The following is a 21250-nucleotide window of genomic DNA, read 5'->3' as shown; positions in this document are numbered from 1 at the left end:
CGCTGCTACATTTTAATGACTAAAAACAAGGCAAAGCTGCCCTTGTCTTATAATCCGTTAATTCCTCCAAGTTCAGGAGACTGAGCTATTTCACACAGAACAAAGACATCAACTTGTTGCGTGTGGAGTTCCCATGCTCAGCTAATCTTCAGGCCCTTTCAGAAGCGGCAGTGTATCTGCCGAGGCCGGTCTTGTGACAAACCCCGAGCCGTGACCCGGTTTCCTTTGCTGGATCAACAAGTGCCTTGTGCAGCCAGAGCAGCTACAGGTGTGCTACCGGAACATGCGCTCTTCCTTTCCAAACACTACTGGTGCAACAGGCAGGTCTGCAACAGTGTAAATACCAGAGAAGCAAACAGCCAGTTTCCAAGTTCTCTTTTCTCCCAGGAGGTCTTTCCCCACCCTCTCCAGTAGCAATTTCTGGAAAGAGAACATGCAGATTCTGCTAATTACAGAGGAGGTGAGGACTGTGCCCTCTTGATTAGTCTACAAAGCGTTTTACACTCCTCACACTGAATGCAAACCATACAGGCAGTGATCGGACATTGCGAGGTTCATTTTCTACAACTGCAGATCTAATGGCTGCAAAGCCATGCAATTATCAGAGGGACAGCTCTTCTAACATTTTCCAGAGATGCAACTGTACAGAATACACAACCTCCACGCTATAAAATAATGCTGCTGTTCTTCAAATATCAATTATTACAGCCTGGTTTTGTGTTATGTAAGAGAACCCTTCACATTACACACTGATTCTCTAGGCATTTGTATTTTTTAAACAGAATTAGGGAAAGGTGGTGGTTTTGCTGTATTCAAAGAAAGCTGGAAGAGAAGCAAAGGGGCTAACTCACACAGTGAAAGACAAGTGTGAAAGTGAAAGACAGTGCTGCAAGACAATGAAACAAGTCACGGTTAGCAGCGACCAGTGGCATCGGACAGGCTGTGAACACTGGGGCAACCGAATGCGTTGCAGCCTCCAGATTTCCTCGCTGCCACAGCACGTACTCTGACTCAGCCTGGGTTATTCACCGCAAGCCAGTGCAAAAACCCACACGTAAGCTGGGGAAGCCACAAGAACACATGATGGAAGTAGACGACGCTTAATTAGGGGTTGACAGCATTTTCTGCTTAAATATGTGGGTGAGAAGAGACAAAGTGACAGAAAAGCTGCTCTGATCACTTTTAGCTTTTTAATTACAGAAAATGTTTCCCAGAAAGTCCTGGGGTTAACTCAGCTACTGGCAACACTGAAAAACTCAAACAAACAAGTGCCAGGCTGTTTAAAAACAGAGTATTTCTAAGACCTACCTAAAGAAGGAAAAGCCCCAACATTACCTTATTAGCCTTGGCTCTTCTAGGGCTGCTTGGAGAGGCCAGGCTCCCCTTCCAGGGGCTCAGTCTGCTAGTTATCTGGGGAGGAGGTGGAAAGCCTGGGAAAACCAGCAGATGCTTTTCCTTTCGGCATGCAGCTCCCCAGGCGGGTAGGTGAGCAACACCAGGCTGCTCTGCTGAGAACATCAGTGCTGATAAGGATCAAGACAAAACTCACTTCACACAGGCCATGAGTTTGGTTTTTCTACACGACCCTCTTTTGTGCTTTCGGTGTTTCATTTCAGCATTAAACACCCTTTTGTTTCCGGTCCCTCGCAGTGCCTTGATTTACCTTTCTGCTGCGCTCCTGTCATTTCATTGCCATGAGTGCATTCATGCAGTAGAACGGATGGGCAGCCCTGTGCAGGCAGAGGCTCAGCATGGCACACATCTTCATTACAGCATCCTTCCCATTAGAAGAAAATGCAAGTGGCTGCACTTGCTTCTTGGACGAACATGGATCGGTGCACCATCAGTCGGCAGCAAATGCAGAGAGGGTGCTTGTGCCAGGAATTCTGCTTTGCCAAAGACTTACAGAAAATGACAATATTTTGCTCCTTTGAGTTTCTGCACCAGCCACAGATGGATTTAGAAATGGTGAAATACCACACAGAGGTATTGCCCTGATAGTAGCTACTTATTGGGAACTCACACAAACAACTAGGGCTTTGCACGTGCACAATGCTTTAAAAATAGTTTCGCCTGTCCCCACAGACGTGATCACAGACGTCCAGTCTGACATGACTAAGAAATTCTGTTCTTGGGCACATTCACAAGGCAACCCAGCTTGCAGGCCTAGAAGGCAACAGCTTGAGAGATAGCTGAAGGAAAGTGACACCGTCAACTGGGTTATTAAACAAATTAAAGGGGACTATCAGAAATTTTGGTTAGAGACCTGGAAAGACTTAATGGGAAACAAAAAACCCCACCTAGGCCTTCTACTGCTCTGCTGCTATTTATGAATTCAAACATACACAGTCACCCCTCTCCCCGCACATGCATCTTAGAGAAAAGAAGGTGCCAAGGTCTCTGCTTTAAACTTCCCAGGGTCTAGAGAGCGTGCCTCAAAAGCTGCAGCCTGCTTAATACTGCTGATCCTGCCAGCTCCCCCAGCACAACAAGCTCTGGGGGAGATCAGAGAGGGTGCACCCATGGGATCAGACCATCCGGGGAGGGCAGGACCTGCTTTGGCTCCTGCTTTCCCGCAGCCAGGCTGCAAGAGGGAGCATCTCCCACAAGCAACACAACCAGCAGCTCTGTCCCCGCAATGCTGGTGGGAGCTGAGCGTGTGAACCAGCCTGCTGAAGGTCACTCCCACCTAAACCCAGGCAAACCCTTCTCGTACTGGGAGTTAGCAAACATTTTCCCCTCCAACTCCACTGCTGACATTCCCCTGTGCAGTGCAAAAGGTGCAACATTTTCTGACTTGCGAGTTGCAAATTAATTATACCCACGTAATGCCTGCAGTTCCCATACACACATATGGGAACTGATCTCATGCTGGTAATGTCCCAGAGAGCATGTGGGTGCTACATCCTTATAAGGAGCGAGGCACGTGCCAGGCCTCTATAGATAATCCTGGTCTACAGGAATATGCTTGGCAGCCTGAAAAGATGGATGGGAATAATAAAATGTGACAAAGATGTAAGCAGCATGCGACACGAAGGACTCTCCGAGCCTCCGTCAGGGCATCACACAGCCGTGGCAGACCTATTTCTGGACTCAACTGGCTGCGATTGAAAGATATGTTCATGAAGAAAGCGAGCGCTGGAATTCCTGCTGTTGCTGCTTTTCAGGCTCCAACCACCTTATATGGGAAAATCATATTTAATAAGATTGCGTATCTGGCGAGAGCCCATAATGGTCATGTCAGTGAATCACTTCAATAATCGTTCCCAAATCATGCACTGCTCATACTAAATCCACTCAGGTCATTCCCTGAGGAGCCCTTCTGGAGAGGCCCAGCGAGCTTCCCAAGTGGGACACGGTGGTGGCAGCAGCTTTGCCAGCCGCAGATTCAGCAGCGGCATAACGGGCTATTATATACAGGTCAATGCCAAATGCTAGTTAATGAAAATTAGATTAATCATTCTTCGTCCTGGGTTCTCGGGGATTCGTTCTCCAGCCTGTCCTGACACCGATACAGATGGGCTCAGCATCCTTTGGGGCAGTGCCCAGATCTCCCTGCCATACAAATACTGCCCTTTGCAGCTCCCAGGCCCCATAATCCCAGCTTCCCTATTTGTTTCCAGCCGATTCATATCTTAAAGGACAATTAATTTGCCAGAACAGCCTGAATTCTATTTTCATTGCCTTCCTCCCTCCCCACAGCTGAGCTGTGACTTATTGACTGTGAAGTAACTGCAGGGTCTTTAAAAGTTCAAGGCACAGGGTGTTTTTCTGTCTGTTTTTGCCTAGCTGACTCCCTCTGTAATCATCTTTGCTAGCACCATTTCACAGGAAAGAGGCATGTGACATCCAACTAAGCTGTGAACCATAATCATGCTGGGGATGATGTTTACATTTGATTTTTCCTCAAGCTGATAAGCTCTCTCCAATTTCCCTCTCCATCATGTTGGTATGGATTGAACTGCTTGTGCCCCACAGGGTGGAATTCTTCTCTTATCTCTAATCTGCTCACTGAAAAAATTGCTTCCAGCAACCCTTCAAAAGTCACTTCAAAGTTATCATTGCAAAGAGGGAAGAGCTGCAATACCGTTCTTTGTCCGTCGCAATCAACGCTCTCCCAGTGCTTTTCGCAGATGGCCTTACAGGTGCCGCCAGCAGCCAGCACACTCGGCACCACTGGCTGGGGCCAGGATCTCCACTTGGCTATCTCCAGCTCTGGGTACAGTGAGACAACTGTCGAACAAGAGCATAAAAACTTGTTAAATCATTTCAGCTCCCTAAAGCAGAGGAATTCAACCCTGAAGAACACGTTGGAGGCTTTTGCCCAGAATTTAAGCCACAAATGATGGGCAGACTGCAACCCGTATAACAGAAGATGTGAGAAATGGAAATAAATTGAATGTCAACTTTACTTCCCCATCAGGCTGAGAATTTCCACCTTTGCAAGGAGATGGTGGAGATTGGCTTTGCTATCAGTTTTGTACCAACAGTGCTCCATTAACTTGAGCACCCTTGGATAAAAGGGTGTTTCCAGACCCTCTGTCTCCAGGCCGCACCCCAGTAGAGGGATGGTGATGTGCCCTCTCCTCACCCAACCATTTCTGGGGTCGGTGCACCCCAGCCTGAACAGTGTCGGTGCTCACCTCTCACCCTGCACGCACACAGTGCCTCCACACACTGCCTCCACTCCTGCTGACAGCTCTGCTATCTGCACCAAACCCAGGGAACAGTCCTTTACACTCCTTGCAGCCCCTTTCCAGGGCAAGAGGGTGCACATTCAGGGAGGAGACGCAGCAGCCATTTACACCCATCAGATTTTGAAACTCCCTTTTCAAGCACAGTGATTACAAAATTTTTAAAAACCTCAAAGCCAGGTTTCTCAGAAAAGGACGAATTGGGCCTGTGTGTTCATGCGTGAGTCCAGTTGCTGGCACTAAATGAGGTTTTCTCCCTCAAAGCATATTAGGACACTTCCAAAAGCTCCCTTCAGAAGACTCTCCATGCCTTAAGTCAACCTACTGTCAAGGTTTCCCTGACTTTCAGCCCCTCTCCTCCACCCAGTTTTACTCCTATACCAGACTAACCAGCTCCCCTCTCGATATTTACTGAGTGCTTAGGGAAGATCTTTGCTGACCCCACCCATGGTCTGGATTAACCTTGCCATGTTTGTTTAGTAAGAGCGCAGCAAACAGCCATCCTCGCTCCCCGGCAAACAGCCTGGGAGCATATTTCAGCTACAATGGTAATCCTTCATCAACAGCATAAGCATTAAGGTGAGCGGCACGAAGCACCTGTATAGGTGGGCCATGAGCATTTGACCACCTCCACTGCTGCTGCAAATAGCAGCAAAGGCATCAGTGCTGTGCACGGTAAATTGGGTTTGTCGCCATCAGCTTAGAAACAGTCAACAAAACAGGACAGTGTTCAGCACAAACCCCCTCTGCTCCCGGGCACATCGCTCTGGCATATAGTATTCCCATCTGCTGCAACGAGGACCACAGAGCACATTGACGTGCTCCATCAGCTGGCAGTCCTGACCCGAGACATGCAGCACAGCCCACCCCATGTGCGAGTGTAGCCGTGCCTTCGTGCACGGCCCACCGAGGGCCAGCTCCAGTCCCCCCCAGGTTTTGTTCTCTTCCAGAAAATACTCGTTAGCTGCCGTGCACCTTGTCCCCAGCACTCCTGGGAGCTCCAGTTGCAAGTGCGGCTGAGGCCAAGTGACACAATTTGGACGCTACCCAAGTGAGGAGTAAGCAACTTGAGTCGAAAAAATCAAAGCATCGGTGAGACTACTGGCTCCGTTTCATCTTTTTTACTATCAGCGTAAGGTAAGACAGCCTACAGGTTCATAAATTCAGATTTACACGCAAAGGGAAGAAAAACACACACTCCCTGCTTAAAGCCTCCTGAGCAACAGACTCCCCAGACAACTTGTCTTGTCCTGAGCAACGACCCTCTACCCTCCCCGAAAACGAGTAAGGTGACAGAGGAGTCCGAAGGATAAACAATATTTTAATTGTTCATGGGCAACAGGTTCTCTCTTTTGCTCTCTCAGCACCACAAGCTGGAAGTCCACCAGCCACACCACACCATGTTGGGAGCACACTCCCGACAAAGACGTCCGAGCAGTGAGTGGGGAGTGCTGCGAGCAGGCTCGGGAAAGACAAGCTGCACACAGCCAGCCTCTCCATTTTCCTTGCAGCACTGAGGAACCGAAGCAGAAAGGCCGGGGACAGCTTGCTACTTGCCTAAATCTCAGCACCTTACCAAAAATTACATGTTACATCCACCACCCCCCCCAGCGCGGCAGATGACATCTGTGGAACAATCGCAGCTTCCACTGTAATTTGTTGGTTTTTAGAACATCTAATGATCCTCATTTAAAGGCCTGAAGACAAGGAGGTCGCTGTCATAACACAACCAAAGCCCGTCTACTTGTAGCAGGCTCTGAATCAACTTCAGGCTCAGACAAGTGCTCAGGAGCTTCGCGTCAGGCCCACAAAGGAACCTGTCAGCCCAACAACAGAGCGCGGCTGTACGATCGCACGCAAAACTAAAGCCAGCAGTTTTGAGGTTATTAATGAACTACACGTTATTAGGCAGCAAAGGCGGAGGCAGGTGCACCTGCCCAGGCCCACGTATCTGATCCTGCCAACCCAGGAACCCCAAGCCTTTTGCTAAGGCTGCCAGCGGTGCTGTCAGCCGTGGGCTCACTCCCCGCCGCTGGCACACGGCCCTCCCTGTCTCCTCTCTGGCAGCAATGCCACCCACCCTGCGGGGCAGCAACTCCCCAGAGCAAGGCAGGACCCTCCCCTGAGCCAACACCCCCCTCCAGGCCCTCCGGCCCCACCGAGAGAAGGGGAAGGCCCGAGGCCCATCCCCGGAGATGAGAGCGGGGAGCACAGCCTGGGGGGCCGCCGTTCCCCAGGGAGCCGCAGCGCCCGCCACAGCCTCCCGGGGCCGGTACCGGGGCTGAGGGCCGGAGGGCGGCGGGGAAAAGCCCCGGAGGCGGGCAGTGTCCCCCGCACGCTGCCCCGGGGGTCGCAGCTGCCCGTCCCCTGCAAGCACCGGCCCGGGACACTCCGGGGGGCAGGAGACAAGGAGCAGCCCCAGCCCGGCCTCCCCCCCGGCCGGTGCCTGGGGAGTCCCGGGCCAAGCGGCAGCCCCGGGGGGACGGAACCATTCTGGGTCGCCCAAGGGGAGGGGAGGGAGCGGAATTGGACAGGACCACGCGGTACCCCGGGGGTGACACACTCCGGGGGGGGACGGGGACGGACGGACTCGACTGAACCATTCCGACCCCCCCCGCCCCGGGGTATATAAGGCACAATGCGGGGGGTCCGGCCGGGAGGTACCACTCAGACTCCCCCCCGGGGGGGTGAAGCTGGGCTAAACCACTGTGGGCCCCAGGCGGGGGGTGAGACACGGAGACACACACTGCAGGGGGGCCCGGCCGGGAGCGGCTCCTCGGGGAGGACGGTGACACGCGGGGGAATACCCCGGAGAACCCGGCCGAGGGTGCCGGCCGCCCGGTGCTCGCAGCACGTTACCTCCTGCCGCGTCCAGTCCCCCCACGCCGGCCTCCGGGGTGATGGCACCGGCACCCGCCACGGCCGAGCCTTCCGCCTCCTCGGGCACCTCCAGCTCCATGGCGGCCGCGGGCAGCGCAGGGCAGGGCAGGCCCGGGGCAGGACAGGCCCAAACCCAGGCCCGCACCCGCCGCCGCCGCCGCCGCGCTCCTCCCGGCTCCGGCCGCCGCCGCTGAGGAGACTGGGAACGGCGGGGACCATAGAGCGCGGGAGGTGCCGCGGCTAGACACGCCCCAGCGCCGCAAGGCGGAAGGGGCCGCGGCCAGCACCGGAAGTAGAGCTGTCCCCTTCCGCCGGAATTAATCGCGACGTGGGGGCTGGCTGTCGCGATAGGCCGCGGGCTGTGGGAGCGGGACCGCTTCCGCCTGGGAGGGAGGGACAAAGCCTCGCGCAGCATAGAGCGGCAGAGGGAAAGACCACTCCCCCCCCCGCCCGTCCTCTCTAGCGGGCGAGAAGCACCATAGAGCCGCGGCGCTCCCGCCGCGGAAGGGGCGGGGGGGGGGGGGGGTGTCTGCCGGTCACCATGGCAGCGGGGGCGGGGCCAGCCCGGTGTGGGCGGGGCCGGGGGCGGGGGCCCGGCCTGCCCCGGGACCCCGGTACCGTGAGACCCCGGGCCCCGACCGCCCCCGGTGCGGCCCTGTGCCGTGTCCCAGTGCCCCCCGCTCTGGCCCCCGCGGGACCGGGGCCCTCCCGGTGCCGGGCGCCGCCTGCACACCCCCTTCCCCCTTCGGCGGGTCCTCCCGGGAGCCGTGAAAGCCGCCGGGCCGGGCCTGCCCCGCCGCCGGGCAGCGGGCACGCCGCCTCCGAGAGCCCCGGGGCCGGGCCGGGCAGCCGCCGCTCCCCGCCCCGGGGCCGGGACCCGGCTCCTCCCGGGCCCGCGGCACCATCTAGTGGCAGCGGCCCCAGGGCGCGGGTCGGGCCGGGCCGGTCCCGCCGGTTCTCCCGGGCCGGTCCCTTCACGCCGGCGTGCCCCGGTCCCCGGCCCCGGGGGGCGAACGTCTAATGGGCAGGGGCGGCCCCAGCCGGGAATCCGGCGCGGCATTGACGCCCAGCCCCCGGCGGAGCCGGGAAAGGTGCCCGCGGCCCCGATGGGGGCGGGAGGGCAGCCGGGGCCCCGGCGCGGCTGGGGAGACCGCGGCCGGGCTTGGGGAGCGGAGGCCGCCTGGACGGGAGCTGCTCCGGCCTCCCCGCGGGGCTGGTGGGGGGCTTCGGTCAGACGAAGCCGCCTGACGCCCGTCTGAGGAGCGGTGGGGAAAGCGGTGGTTCCATGGCTCCGGTTCCGGGCTGGCGGCTGGTGGTCGGGGGGTTCAGGAGGAACTGGTCCCCCCGCGACGCCCCACCGCAAGGCTGTGACCTTCTCCTGCGGCGTCGGTACTGGCCCCGGCCCCGGCCCCGGCTGGAAGCAGCAGCCTGGACGGAGAGCCGAGGCGTGGAGCTGATTTCTGTCACTGCAGGAAAGCGACCCTGCCGAAGGAGGAATGACGGGGGGCTGGTGTCCAGGTGGGGGGCAGAGGAGAGAGAGAAGGGGGAGGAGAGGGGACGGCAGCCATCAGCAGGGGCACCTTTTCGCCCACCCAGCCACCCACCCCCAAGATCGGGGCACTCAGGCTGGCCACCATCCCTGCCCCCTCTTGGGGCACTTGGTGAAGCCATTTCGTCCCCCTGGGGACTCCCGAGCACGGCTGCTGGGGGGGGGGATTGGGGGTGCGGGTTGGTGCAGAGCCCCGCCAACTCCTCGGAGAGGGCCAGGCTGGGGCGGGGGGGGTGGGGGAGAAGGACCCCCATCCCGAGGCATCGCCATGGCCAGCATCCTGGGAGTCTGTCCCTGCCCGGGGCTGGGTGGCGGGGAGTGGATGTGGCTGAGCCACCAGCACCGTGGAGGACAACAGGCACAGCCACCCCCCCATGACTCCTGCTGTGCCCGAGCAGCTGCCCCGGGACCCCCTTCCTCCTCCTTCCCTCCTGCAGGCAGCGTCTGGCCCACAAAGGGTTACGCAAGGCACCCTGGAATGACACCACTGCCACCAGCCCAGGAGCTCAGCTCCTTCCTGGTCGGATCCGAGGCGCGGTGAGTGCCTAATCCTGTCCCCCGGGATCTACCGGCCCCGCATCCCGGCTGGGGACGGGGACCCAGCCGTCCTTTCATCTGGGGAACCGGCCATGCTTTGTCCCTCTCTGGGTGGCTCCAGGAGCCGCTGACCCTCCTGGAGCCCTGTCCCGGTGGCAGGGGGATACTCTGGGGGGTTGTGGGGGGGATCCTGGGACCCTGCTGTCACAGCTCTGCACCCCGAGGGCTGATGGACGTGCCTCCATCCTACTGATTTACACCCCAGCTGGGTCAGACCTTCCCAGAGACCCTTTTCCCAGAGCAGGGGGTCAGGGTCAGCCCATCGCGAGGGGGGTGGGCTTGGGTTAGAGGGGCTTCTGGGGGGCATCTGGGACCCTGGTCCTGCATGGCCAGGACCAGAAAAGGGACAAGCAGTTTTGCTGGCTGAGACCAGGGACCCCGCTGACCCTGGGAAAGCTTCGGGGTCCCAGATTGAGGACTCACATCAGCGGGGGGGTTAGGAAACAGTTTATGGGTGGTGGGGATGGCCATGAGGCAAAGCTGGGGTGGGCAGGGTGGGTCATGTTCCAATAAATAACCTCCCCACCCGTTGCATTGCTGTCCCCATGGTGGGCATTGCTGGCGGTGTCACCTGGGGCCAGGCCCAGCCCCAAATCAGGGTCCTTGCCATGGGACGAGCTGCCCCGGCACAGCCTGGGCTTCGTTTGGCATTAAAAACCTTGGGAGACACTGGCCACGGTACATGCATGGGGCAGAGTGGGGTGTGTGGGGGTCCCCATGCTGCCGGTGCCTGGTGCTGGGCACATCAGGCTGGGCCACGGTCAGCTCTGCCCAGATACTACCTCTCCTGGCGGGGCCATTTCGGGTGCGGGCTGGTTGGTTTCTGTTGGAAACCGGCCGAGCCGGCTCCTCCGGCTGCCAGCCTCGGCCTTTGGCTCAGGGGAGGCTCTACGCCAGGTCCCCCGTCCCCCCCCCCCGGGGGAGACCAGGGACAGGACCGGGGTGTGGTGGCACCGTGGGCGCTGCCCGTGCCGGCTGGTGAGACAGGAGCTGCTGCCGTCCCCACGCTGTGCCCCCCGCCCCAGACCACCGCTGCCCACAGAGAGCCACGGGCGGCAGCGGGACGCAGGTGCGTGGCTGATTTATGGTGCCCTGGTGATGGGACAGCAGTAGGAACCGTCTGGGGACAGTGAGAGGCTGTGTTGGGTGGCAGCGGGGTCAGCTCTGGCACGGCGGATGAGCTGTCACCCCAGGGAGGGGCATGCTCTGGCTGCACCACAATTAGGGTCCCTTGGACCTGTGGCTCACGCCATGTCACCCACGGGTGTCCGGGGAGCCCGTAAGCACCGGCTGGCTGACACTGGTGACATGGCCGAGACAGGACCCGCCAGTTCGGCTCACTGATCTGGCAGGAAACCACCCCACCGCCATGCTGGGGTGTCCTGTTTATTTCCAGTCTTACAAGCACGGGGACAGGACCGCAGGTGCCGCCACACCGGGGTCCTGCTCGGCTCCAGCCACTCCCTGGGCACATGTGTCCCTGCGTGTTGAGCATTGGTGGGTGGGCGCTCGGGCTGGTTTTGGTGGCTCATGACGTGGAGTGGAAACTTGGACTCTGCCCTCCGCTCTTACCGGCTTGCAGCCTGGCTGGCTGGGGCTATTTCTGAGGCCCGGGTGAATGATTACACTGTCCCTCCCTAGGGCTGCCGTGAGCTGCGTCTCGTTTTGGGTGCCTGTTCGGCTGCTTCAGTGCAGCTCCAGCTGGGGGCTGGCCACAGAAAGCCCCCATGCTGGCGCTGAGCTGCCATACTTGCCCCAGGGCTGGCTGCCCACCACCGGCCCCAGCTTCCCCATGGGATCCCTGTTCGGTATCGCCCGTAGTGCATCGGCGCTCGTCTCTGATGCACCCTGGTCCCGCTGAAGCTGCCCTGTGGCCAATTCCCAAAGGCACTGTGGACGTTTCCCGCTTCCCATGGCACTGATGCGTGGGGGCCCCGGCCAGGCTCGAGGGTGGCTGAGCTGCACTGGTGAGCCCTCGGGTACCACGGGGCCAGGCGGGTGCCATGGGACAGGGTGCTCGAGCAGCAGGGCCAGCGTGGCCAGAACTGGGGGCTGCTGCTGCAGCAGAGCCATGGGCCAGTCAGAGCCCTGGGAGATCTGCCTTGGCAGAGCTGTTGGTCAATCCGAGACCCTGGAGATGTGCCGCGGCAGAGCCGTTCACCAAGCAATTGGTGCCTGGAGAGATCTGTGGTGGCAGAGCCATCGGCCAACGGGATCTCGGGGTCCTGCCACGGCAGAGCTGCCAGCCAGCCGGTGCCAGGGGATGGTGCCCATGCCTCAGCTGTCAGCCAGTCAGCACTGGGGAGATCTACCCCAGCCGAGCTGCTGGCTGATCCTCAACGGCGGCACAAGGGTGCCCTACGCCAGACACGGCAGTGCTGGCGTGGTCACGGCCTGTTGTGCCCGTGATGGGCCATGTCTGTGCCTGTGCCATGGCTGTGGCTGTCTCAAGCCTGTGCCGTGCTGTGGGTGGGACCAGGATGGGTGCTGGCAGCCCCGGGGATGCCTGGGGCAGGAGCAGGACACGCCGTCCGGGGGCAGCCCAGCTTGGGGGGAGCATTTCACCTCCCTCTGGCTGTGGGCTCAGGGCTGGTGCGGGCAGACTGTGGGTCTGTTCTCCTCTGTCCCTGTGCCAGTCAGAGGGGTGAGGGCCTGGCGGTGGTGGTGGCATCATACTGGGCTGTTGGCTGTCCCATCCCCATTGCCCTGGAGAATCACTTGATGGTCTCACTCGGGTTTTTTTGGCACATGCAATGGCACAGATAAACCTGGATGCTCTGAGTCCCTGATCAGAATGGTTCCTTCCTGTCCCACCCCATGGGAAGTTGCAGGAGGCTCTGGGCCCGCTGTCCCCCACCCCACGCAGGGATCCCGCATCTCTCTGGGTTCATGCTGACATTTCCTCCAGGGAGCCAGAAGCCAATGGAGAGGATTCCCAGGGCCACCCCAGGCGTTTCAGCCCAGACAGGACATCACCCTGTCAGTCAGGCTGGTCTGTCCTAGGTGGAAAATGTTGGATTTGGGGAAAATCCAGGGAAACCAAAGGGTGAAGCCTGTGCTCCTGAAGCAGTTGGCAGAGCTGCCGGCTCTGCTGTCATGCCAGAGCCCAGAGCAGGCAGGCAGGAGGGCACTGAAGCACCGTCCGAATTAGCACCCCAGGGTCTGCTGGCTCCTGGGAGGAGGGAAGGGAGCAGGGCCACAAGGATGGCATGGGCAGGTGGTCCCAGCCATGGAGACGGGTCCTGACCTGCTTGCCCTGCATAAAACCTCCCCTTCCGTGGACACACACGTGTCTGAGGGGACAGAGATGGACCTCCCAAGGGGGTGATTTCACGATGCACAGAGGCAGCTCTGGGTTTTGGAGCCAGCTCCCACAGAGGGTTAGCCGGGGTGCGGCACAGCTGCGAGTCCTGGCACACCTGGTGGGTGCCCGGGCACCACGGGGGGCTCTGTCCCCTGCACCCTTGCGATCCCCAGTGCCTGCAGCTCAGCTTTGCTTTTGCTCTTCGTTGCAGCCCAAAGTGGGATTGAGGAAGGGGCCAGCGGCTGCAGAGAGGAGCCGGAGCCGGTCTGCGCCCCCAGCTGCCAGGCAGGGGCTGCCACGCCGGCCGGCTGCTGCGGTTGCCCTCCCTCGCTTGTGTTGGCGGGTGGCCACCATGGAGGAGATGGTGATCTGGGAGCAGCACACGGTGACGCTGAGCAAGGTGAGCGTGGCCCAGGGTGGCCGCTGGAGGGGATGGGGTCTGTGGGGCTGGCTCTGCCTGACCCCTCTCTGCCCGTCCCTGCTAGGACCCTCAACGGGGCTTTGGCTTTGCTGTCTCCGGAGGCCGGGACCGTCCCAACAAGATGACTGGGGACACAGCGGTGTTCGTTTCAGATGTGGTGTCTGGCGGACCGGCAGTGGGCCGGCTCCAGTGAGTGCGCAAGGATGTGGGGACCTGGGGGGTGCTCGCTGCCAGCAGGGACGGGAAGGGCGGCAAATTGCTCCTTCTGGAACAGGGCCAGCACTGCTGCCACCCTGCCCGGCTGGGATGGGGTCCCCCTGGGGCAACGGGTGCCCTTGCCACCCTGCCAGCCACCCCCCGGCTGGGGACTGCGCCTGGGGCAGAGCCACGGCTGGGTTTTCCCTCCCAGGAGGAAGGATCACATCGTTATGGTGAACGGCCTTTCCATGGAGAACGTCTTGTCGTCCTTTGCCATCCAGACACTTAAAACCTGCGGCAAGATCGCCAACATCGTGAGTGTGCCCCGTGGTGGGATGGGGGCTGGTGTCTTGCACAGGACCACACCGTTCCTCTCTCCATCCCAGCTCCCCTGTCCCACACGCCCCAGGGTTCCTGTTCGGGGCTTGGAAATGCTGTAGAAAGATCTGGCAGAGATAGCCGCACCCACCATTCTCTCCTCCTCACTTTCCACCTGCAGACATTGAAAAGGCAGAAGACGGTCCACCTCCCCGTGAGCAAGAGCAGCCCCGGGTCCCCCACCGCGGCCCGGCGCTATGACTCGGATGAGGACTATGGGTCACAAGGTGCGGATCCAGCCCTGCGCCGCTCCCGGGATGACCTGGACCACAGCCAGGGCTACGACGGGGACTCATCCAGCGAGAGGAGCTCTGGCCACCACCGGGATGACCACCGCCACCACAAGCCAGTGTCCCGGAGCCGGAGGCGAAGCCAGGACAGCAGCCACTGGAGGCAGAGCCCCGGCAGTGGCTCAGATCGGAGAGGCTACAGCCGGCTCCGCTCCGCCAGCGGCTTTGGCCATGATGGGGACACCAACGGGCTGGCCCTGGTGTCAGGCTTCAAGCGTCTGCCACGCCGGGATGTGCCGATGAAGCCCATCACGTCAGTCCTGGTGAAGCAGAAGCAGAACGAAGGTGAGGCCCTCCCGCTCCCTCTGTGCCTGGGTCTTGTCACCTGATTTGTGGCTGTGTGTCCCCCTGGGGAGGAGGCGATGGCAGGGTTGGTGGCAGGGTCTGGCATGCGGTAAGGAGGCAGTGCATGCCATGCTCTGTGCACCAAACCTGCCTGGCCTCAGCCCGGGGTTGCAGAGCTCAGCTTCGGGGCTTGGTAGTGCCCCAAGGGGAGCAGGGGCAGGCTTGTGGGGATGGTGGCAAGGGAGGACCTCGAGGGGGTCCTGCATCTGCCTGGCTCAGGCACTGTCATGGGCTCTCTCTGGTGCAGAGTATGGCCTGAAGCTGGGAAGTCAGCTCTTCATCAAGCACATTGTGGAGAGCGGGCTGGCGGCAAAGCGCAGCTCCTTGCAGGAGGGAGACCTCATCCTGAAGGTACGGGGACCCATGGGGTGCACGGCACTTGCTGGGGATCTCATCTCCCCCTCTTCGGGTGGCTTGTCCCTGGCTAGTGTCACCGCAGGGCACAAGCCAAGAGTGTGCTTCTCTCGGTTGCCTGCAAAGGATGGCAGCTTGGCTGGAGGCAGCTCTGTCTGGTGCCCACACCCTGTTCCATGTCCCCAGCCATCACCAGGGGCTCCCCAGCCATCACCAGGGTCCCCACGTGGGTTCTCAGGGACCATCTCTCCATGATGCCAAGGCTGGCTGGTTGAGGCAGCCCCACGATGTTCAGGTGGGGATGGGGGCTTGTCCCACTGCTACAGTGGGATCGCATCTGCCCCACTATCCCCACAGCATGTGGTCCCCTGCTGTGTGTGCGTGTCCCCGCCGGGGGAGCAGTCAGCCTGAGGAGCTCAGGTGTTCAGAGTATGTTAGGTGAAATGATGCTTAAAGTATTTGGGGAGGAGAAAATAGAGGGAGGGAGACGCTTTGTTTGCACACATGGGCCAGACAGACCCATGGCTGCTGGGAACTGGGGCCAAAGTGACTCTAGGGCAAATGGGAGGGATTTCATCCCAGAAATCTAGTGGGAAAAGCTGCTGCACCACAGGGAGATCACAGCCCCACGGTCAGCTTGGGGCCTGACTCCCTGGCACCACTCCAGTGCATGGAAGGACAGTGCTGGGCCAAGGTCAAAATAAAACTGAGCCTCAGGCATGTGAGTGGGTCTCTGCAGCTCCTGCCTCCATGCAGGGCCCCCTTGCAGCTAAAGGTGGGAGTTACTTAGCCTCACTAATTTGTTTCCTCTGTGCAGGATGAGGTCCACTGGGAGGCAGCCAGGAACGGGGATGTGACCCAGGATAGGCAAAGCTGTGGGAGCTGGTGCCAGGCTGGAGGGGCTGGGAAGGGACCGGGAAGGTGGCAGTTAGAGCATCCCATTTGAGCGGAGCTTTCCTGGGGGCAGCTTTCCCAGGAGTGAGTGCCCTGAGGCCTCTTGCTCTTCCCCCTCCAGATCAACGGGGTGGCCAGTCAGGACATGTCCCTGGCTGACACTCAGAAGCTCATCGAGCGGACAGAGGGGACCCTGACCTTGCTCATCCTCCGGGACCACCGGCAGTTCCTGGTCAACATCCCTGACATAGAAGACATCCAGAGTGACAGCTCCCGGATGGATGGTGAAGGGACACAGTGACGGGACTGGGGGCCAAACACACAGCACAGGGACTGGCTGGTCACTAATGTGTCTTCCCTTCTGTTGCTGCAGATATCTCCGACATTGACTCTGAACTGTCCCATCCGCCATCCCCTGAGACCTCCCCGCGACCTCCAGCTGCTGCCAGAATGAATTCACCACCGTAAGCCCCGCTCTGTCCCTATGAGCCCCTCTTTCCCCCATCAGGTCCCCTTGTGTCCTCTGCCTGTCCGGAGGGGCTGGTTCTCCTCCATCCTGGAGCCAGTTCACCCTGAAGGTGGGACTGCCATTTAGTCCCCAGCTTGCTCCTCTGTCCCTGCTGCCCACTTGGCAGTGCCTGCCTGTGCCCATCCAGTGCCTGCCTCCATGACCTGCCTAAATCCTGCCCCAACTTTGTTCCAGGGAGAGGAGACGATCGAACACGGACCCCACAGCCGACACAATCATTGACAATGCTCGGGGCCCTGGTGAGTGAGCTCAGATCAGGCTGGGGGAGCCAAGGGCACTGAGTGCGCTCCTGGCTCCTGCATGTCTCTGCTGTCCAAACCCCCCTGGCAGAGCCGTGCCAGGTCTCCCTGTGCCTCGGCTGTGCCGCTGCCACCTCCTGGACCAGTCCTCCTTCTCTGCAGACCCGCTGGAAGCTGTGGAGGTGGATGGCTGCCACAGCCCCCACGCCAGCCCCACCGCCCGAGCTGCCCGCAAGGACGGGTACGTCTGCGAGAGGCGGTGGGGAATGGCTGGGGAAGACAGGGAGCTGCTCCGGCACAGGGTTGGTGACCCCCTGTGCTGTTCCTGGCATGTCACCGCTGGGCTGACTGCAGCTTCCCCCATGGCAGGTACAGCGCCGACTCCAGGGTCGTGCACTTCGTGAAGGCCAAGAGCATCGGGCTACGGCTGGCTGGCGGGAACGACGTGGGCATCTTTGTGTCGAGCGTGCAGGAGGGGAGCCCAGCTGACAGCCAGGGCATCCAGGAAGGGGACCAGATCCTGCAGGTACTTGGGGCTGGGAACTGCTCCAAATGCTGCTGCACTCAGACTGGCCCCATCTCTCTTGGGTCTGATACCTCCCTGGAGTTTGGATTTCTCCTACTGGGCATCATTTTGGGTCAGTGCTGGTGCCCATGGCCTGTACCAGCGAGGCAGGCTCTGTGGGCACTACCTGACAGGATGGTCCTGTCTCTGGCACCATGCTAACACCCAGCGGGGTCCAGGCACCACCTCAGCTGGCCCAGAGGCCCTCCCCAAGGTTACTAGGGATTGTGGCAGGCACTTGGGTGACAGTCACCAGTTCCCTCTCCCACCCTGCCCTGGGCACTGCTGTCCGGGGGATCCCTGCTGGCACCCACACCCTCCATCCTGCTGGCAGGGCCATGTCTGAGTGCTTTTCTGTGGCAGGTGAACAACACCAGTTTCCAGAACCTGACCCGTGAGGAGGCTGTAGAGTATCTCATGAGCCTGCCGCCGGGCGAGGACATCACTCTGTGGATCCAGAGCAAGCAGGACAGTGAGTGATGACCTGACTTGTCCTAGGCTTGTGCCTCTCCATTCTCTTGTCTCTTCTGAGCAAGCACCAGAGCTGCTGGACTTGCCATGGCCCTTTCTGCCCCCTCAGGGTAGTCTTTCCCCACACCCCCCTTGTCCTGCTTCAGAGAGGTGATGGGAGGGGACACACCAGACCATCCTGGCCCTGTTTGTGCCTTGGCATACTGGAGCGCGTGGACTTTCTGGCACTGTGGGTCAGTCTGGAGGCCAGTGTGGGCTTTGGGGTCAGGTCCTGCTGTCACCAGCATGCCTGAGAGAGCCATGGGAGGAAAAGGTGTCCCCAACACCCTCCTTAGCAGCAAGGGCTACTGTGGAGGCTTCCAGCCAGCCTAGCTCCTTCCCAAATCCCTCCAGCAACTTCCTCTCCAGCATCTTCCTCCTCAGCCACCTCTTGCCCTGATGGTCCCTCTCACCCTGGGCTTCAGTTTACAGGAAGATTCTCTCATCCAATATGGGTGACTCATTCTACATCCGGACGCACTTTGACTTCGAGAAGGACACACCGTCAGGGCTCAGCTTCGTCCGTGGGGATGTCTTCCATGTGCTGGACACCATGTACCGGGGCAGGTTGGGGAGCTGGCTGGCTGTGCGCATGGGCAGGGACCTGCAGGAACAGGACAAGGGCATCATTCCCAACCGGAGCAGGTAGGGACGGAGCCAGGAATGGCCCCCAGATGAGCAGAGCCGGCTGGGGGATGGCTTCCCGGTGAGAGGGGGACATGGATGGTGGGCCCATTAAGAGGTGGGCAAGGACTGGTGGAGCAGCGGTGGGAAGTGTGAGCTGGTGAAATCCCTTCTCAGGGGTGACAGGGCAATTGATGCTCTGGTTGTCCAAGTGCCTGGAGGGAAGAGGCTACCACAGTGTCATCTGGCCGTGGCACTGAGCAGGAACGCTGGCTTCTCCTGGCGCACTCCTCAGAGCCTGGAGAGAAAAAGTCAGGGGGTAGATCTGGAGACTCCAGGTCCTGAGCCCTTTCCCCTCCCAGGGCTGAGCAGATTGCCAGCTTGGAGTCGGTGCTGAAAGCCACGTCCGGTGCCAACCCCTCCGGGGCACGGGCTGAGTTTTGGAAGCTGCGGGGCCTGCGGGGAGCCAAGAAGATGCTGCGGAAGAGCCGGGAGGACCTGTCTGCGCTCACAAAGCAGGGCCACTACCCACCATACGAGAGGGTGGTCCTGAAGGAAGGTGGGCACCAGGGCTGTGTCCTCATTGCTCAGACCCACCAAGGGGATGTTGGCCCCAGGGCTGCCCTTCTGTGGGTGCTAGTGGGCTCCGCTCTCCTGGGAGGAGTGGGGTGAGTCCCAGGCCCACGAGCACCTTGAGGAGCAGGGCAAGAAGCCTGGGTGCTGTGAGCTCTGCCCTCACCCTCCAGCCTCCCTAAGCCGGTCCATCTTCTTCCCACAGCCAGCTTCAAGCGGCCAGTAGTGATCCTGGGCCCCATTGCAGACATTGTCATGCAGAAGCTGAGCACGGAGCTGCCTGAGCTGTTTGAGATTGCCCGTAAGTGCCCCCCACGCTGTGGGGAAATTGCATCCAGCAGCCAGACTCTCAGTGTCCAGGACCTGTGGGAGCTCTTTACCTGTGGCTCTGTCCTCATCCTGCCTTATTGCCCCCTCCCTGTGACACCCCAACACCTTCCTGTACTCATTCACTCTCTCCCCATGCATCATGATACTAGCCAGGTCCCAGACATGCCCCTGCCTTGAGGGACACAGTACGGCTGGGCACAGCCAGACCCAGCCTGGGGCTGCTGGAGATGCCCCATCTCCCCCAGCCCCTCTCACGCCACATCTCCGTGTCCTGCAGTGAGCGTGCCCCGAGATGGGGCGTCATCCAAGGTCATCAAGTTGGACTCAGTCCGGCAGATCGCAGAAAAGGTGAGAGACCTTTCCCATGTCTCTGGAGCCAGGTGGGCCAGGGTCTGGGGCCAGGGGAGCCCACAGCCTCCACATGATGGCTGTGCCCTGCCCCACCCCAGGACAAGCATGCCTTGTTGGACATCACGCCCTCGGCTGTGGAGCGTCTCAACTATGTGCAGTACTATCCAGTGGTGGTGTTTTGTGAGCCTGAAAGCCGGCAGGGCATCAAGGCCATGCGCCAGTGGCTGGCACCCGACTCCAGGAAGAGTTCCCGGCGCCTCTACGCCCAGGCCAGCAAGATGAAGAAGTACTGTAGCCACCTCTTCACTGCCACTGTCAGCCTCAGCAGCAATGCCTGGTATGAGGCGATCAAGGACATCATCAGGACGCAGCAGAGCCAGCCTGTTTGGACAGCAGCAGAACAGGTATGGAGTGTGGGTTCCCTGTGGCAAGGCTGAAGCCTGCTGGGGCTGCAGCCGGGCAGGTGATGGGGCCACACACTCGCGCACCCAACACCCCAACTGGGGTCCCAGGTCTCTGTCATCCCCACCCAGCAGGCAGGTGTGGCACTAGAGGACAGTCTGGATCTGCTGAACCCGCCGAGTGCAGCGGCCTCGGGCTACCTGACCTGTGACAGTCACGCCAACAGTGACTATGATGACACGGATGGCGAGGCGGGTGCCTACACTGATGGTGAGGCGGAGGACGTCTATGACCAGCCCGGGCTGGCCCGCTCCTCTGAGCCAGCACAGATATCCCCAAGCCACGGCCTGAGCAAGCAGGTGGGTTCCCCCGTATTGGTATGAGGGGCTGGTGGGGCAGAGGCAGGGTGGAATGGTGCCGGGCTACAGGTGCTAATTCCTATCCCCTGTGGCACAGGCAGAGTGTCACCTCTAGCTGCTGCAGGCTCCAGCTGCCCATCCATGCCCAGCTCTGGTTCCCCATGGAGGAACACAGCCCAGCCCCAGGCTGGGGCACAAATCCTGCCGCTACCTCTGATCGCCCCATGTCTCTGGTCTCTCACAGGTGACCGAGCAGGAGCGGCAGGGCCAGCGCTACGACAGCCTCAGGTACCCTGCACACTGGGGTTAAAACAGCCAGCCCTGGGGCTGGGGAAGGGCTGCTAGAGCTGTAGGTGCCAGCTCTGCCAGGCCTGACCCTGCCCAGCAGAAGACTGTCTCTGATGCCCATCCCGACCGGGTGGCAGAGGCATCACCACGCCTTCTCATCCCCCAGGGAATACGAGCATGATGCTGTGAGGAAGAGGTTCACACGGGCCAGGGATGACTCAGACCAGGATGAAGGCTATGAGTGGGGCCCAGCTACAGACGTGTAGTGGCACTGCTGGCCTCTAACTGGGCAGCTGGGCCCCCTGAGCCAGCCCTGCCGCAGCCCCACGCCACTGGGTCCGTGTGACAGTCCAGGTGGTGCCACGCAGCACCCTGCAGCCAGGCTGGATTGGGCCTAATCCGGCTGTATCCTTCACCACGCATCACCACCAAGTGCCTCCTTCCCCTTTTTGGCCACAGCCTCTGCTGCTGGAATAAAAGGGATATTTTGATCAGGACAGGCTCTTTCCACGCGTGCTGGGTGGCAGCGCGCAGGGGAAACCCATGCAGCAGGGTGGCCTTGCTGGGACCCAGGCA

The 21250-nt window shown here is 60.1% G+C and overlaps 2 protein-coding genes across 14 annotated transcripts in view; one reads left to right on the top strand and one right to left on the bottom strand.

Annotated features, from left to right (window-relative positions):
- The window catches only part of PIP5K1C (phosphatidylinositol-4-phosphate 5-kinase type 1 gamma), a 50533-nt gene extending 42754 nt beyond the window's left edge, over positions 1 to 7779 (bottom strand). For 10 of the 11 annotated variants that reach the window (XM_049808699.1, XM_049808704.1, XM_049808708.1 and 7 more), the window contains exon 1: positions 7554 to 7779. In XM_049808699.1, the coding sequence (XP_049664656.1) occupies positions 7554 to 7653 (100 nt within the window). In that variant the 5' untranslated portion in view covers positions 7654 to 7779. Of the gene's footprint in view, positions 1 to 4087; positions 4234 to 7553 lie in introns of all 11 variants that reach the window. The other variant, XM_049808709.1, reaches the window with a different exon arrangement.
- Positions 7780 to 8701: 922 nt separating this feature from the next.
- On the top strand, positions 8702 to 21120 carry TJP3 (tight junction protein 3). 3 transcript variants are annotated; one of them, XM_049808692.1, is made up of 21 exons: positions 8702 to 9092; positions 9561 to 9660; positions 13236 to 13424; positions 13510 to 13634; positions 13855 to 13957; positions 14143 to 14596; positions 14904 to 15007; positions 16026 to 16188; positions 16278 to 16368; positions 16608 to 16672; positions 16835 to 16913; positions 17042 to 17198; positions 17601 to 17709; positions 18173 to 18392; positions 18734 to 18930; positions 19150 to 19245; positions 19552 to 19622; positions 19724 to 20029; positions 20159 to 20386; positions 20631 to 20674; positions 20841 to 21120. In XM_049808692.1, the coding sequence occupies exons 1-21, from the start codon at positions 8860 to 8862 to the stop codon at positions 20938 to 20940; spliced, it is 3234 nt and encodes a 1077-aa protein (XP_049664649.1). In that variant the 5' UTR covers positions 8702 to 8859; the 3' UTR covers positions 20941 to 21120. The 3 variants fall into 3 exon arrangements, with proteins under 3 accessions (XP_049664649.1, XP_049664648.1, XP_049664647.1); XM_049808691.1 differs by having other exon boundaries at positions 20159 to 20390; positions 20490 to 20674; XM_049808690.1 differs by having other exon boundaries at positions 20159 to 20390; positions 20490 to 20915.
- Positions 21121 to 21250: the final 130 nt, after the last annotated feature.

The sequence above is a fragment of the Accipiter gentilis genome, chromosome 8 (genome assembly GCF_929443795.1).
Source record: "Accipiter gentilis chromosome 8, bAccGen1.1, whole genome shotgun sequence".
NCBI lineage: Eukaryota > Metazoa > Chordata > Aves > Accipitriformes > Accipitridae > Astur > Astur gentilis.
Note: the sequence above shows the minus strand (reverse complement) of the source record. Positions and strands in the feature narration are given on the sequence as shown.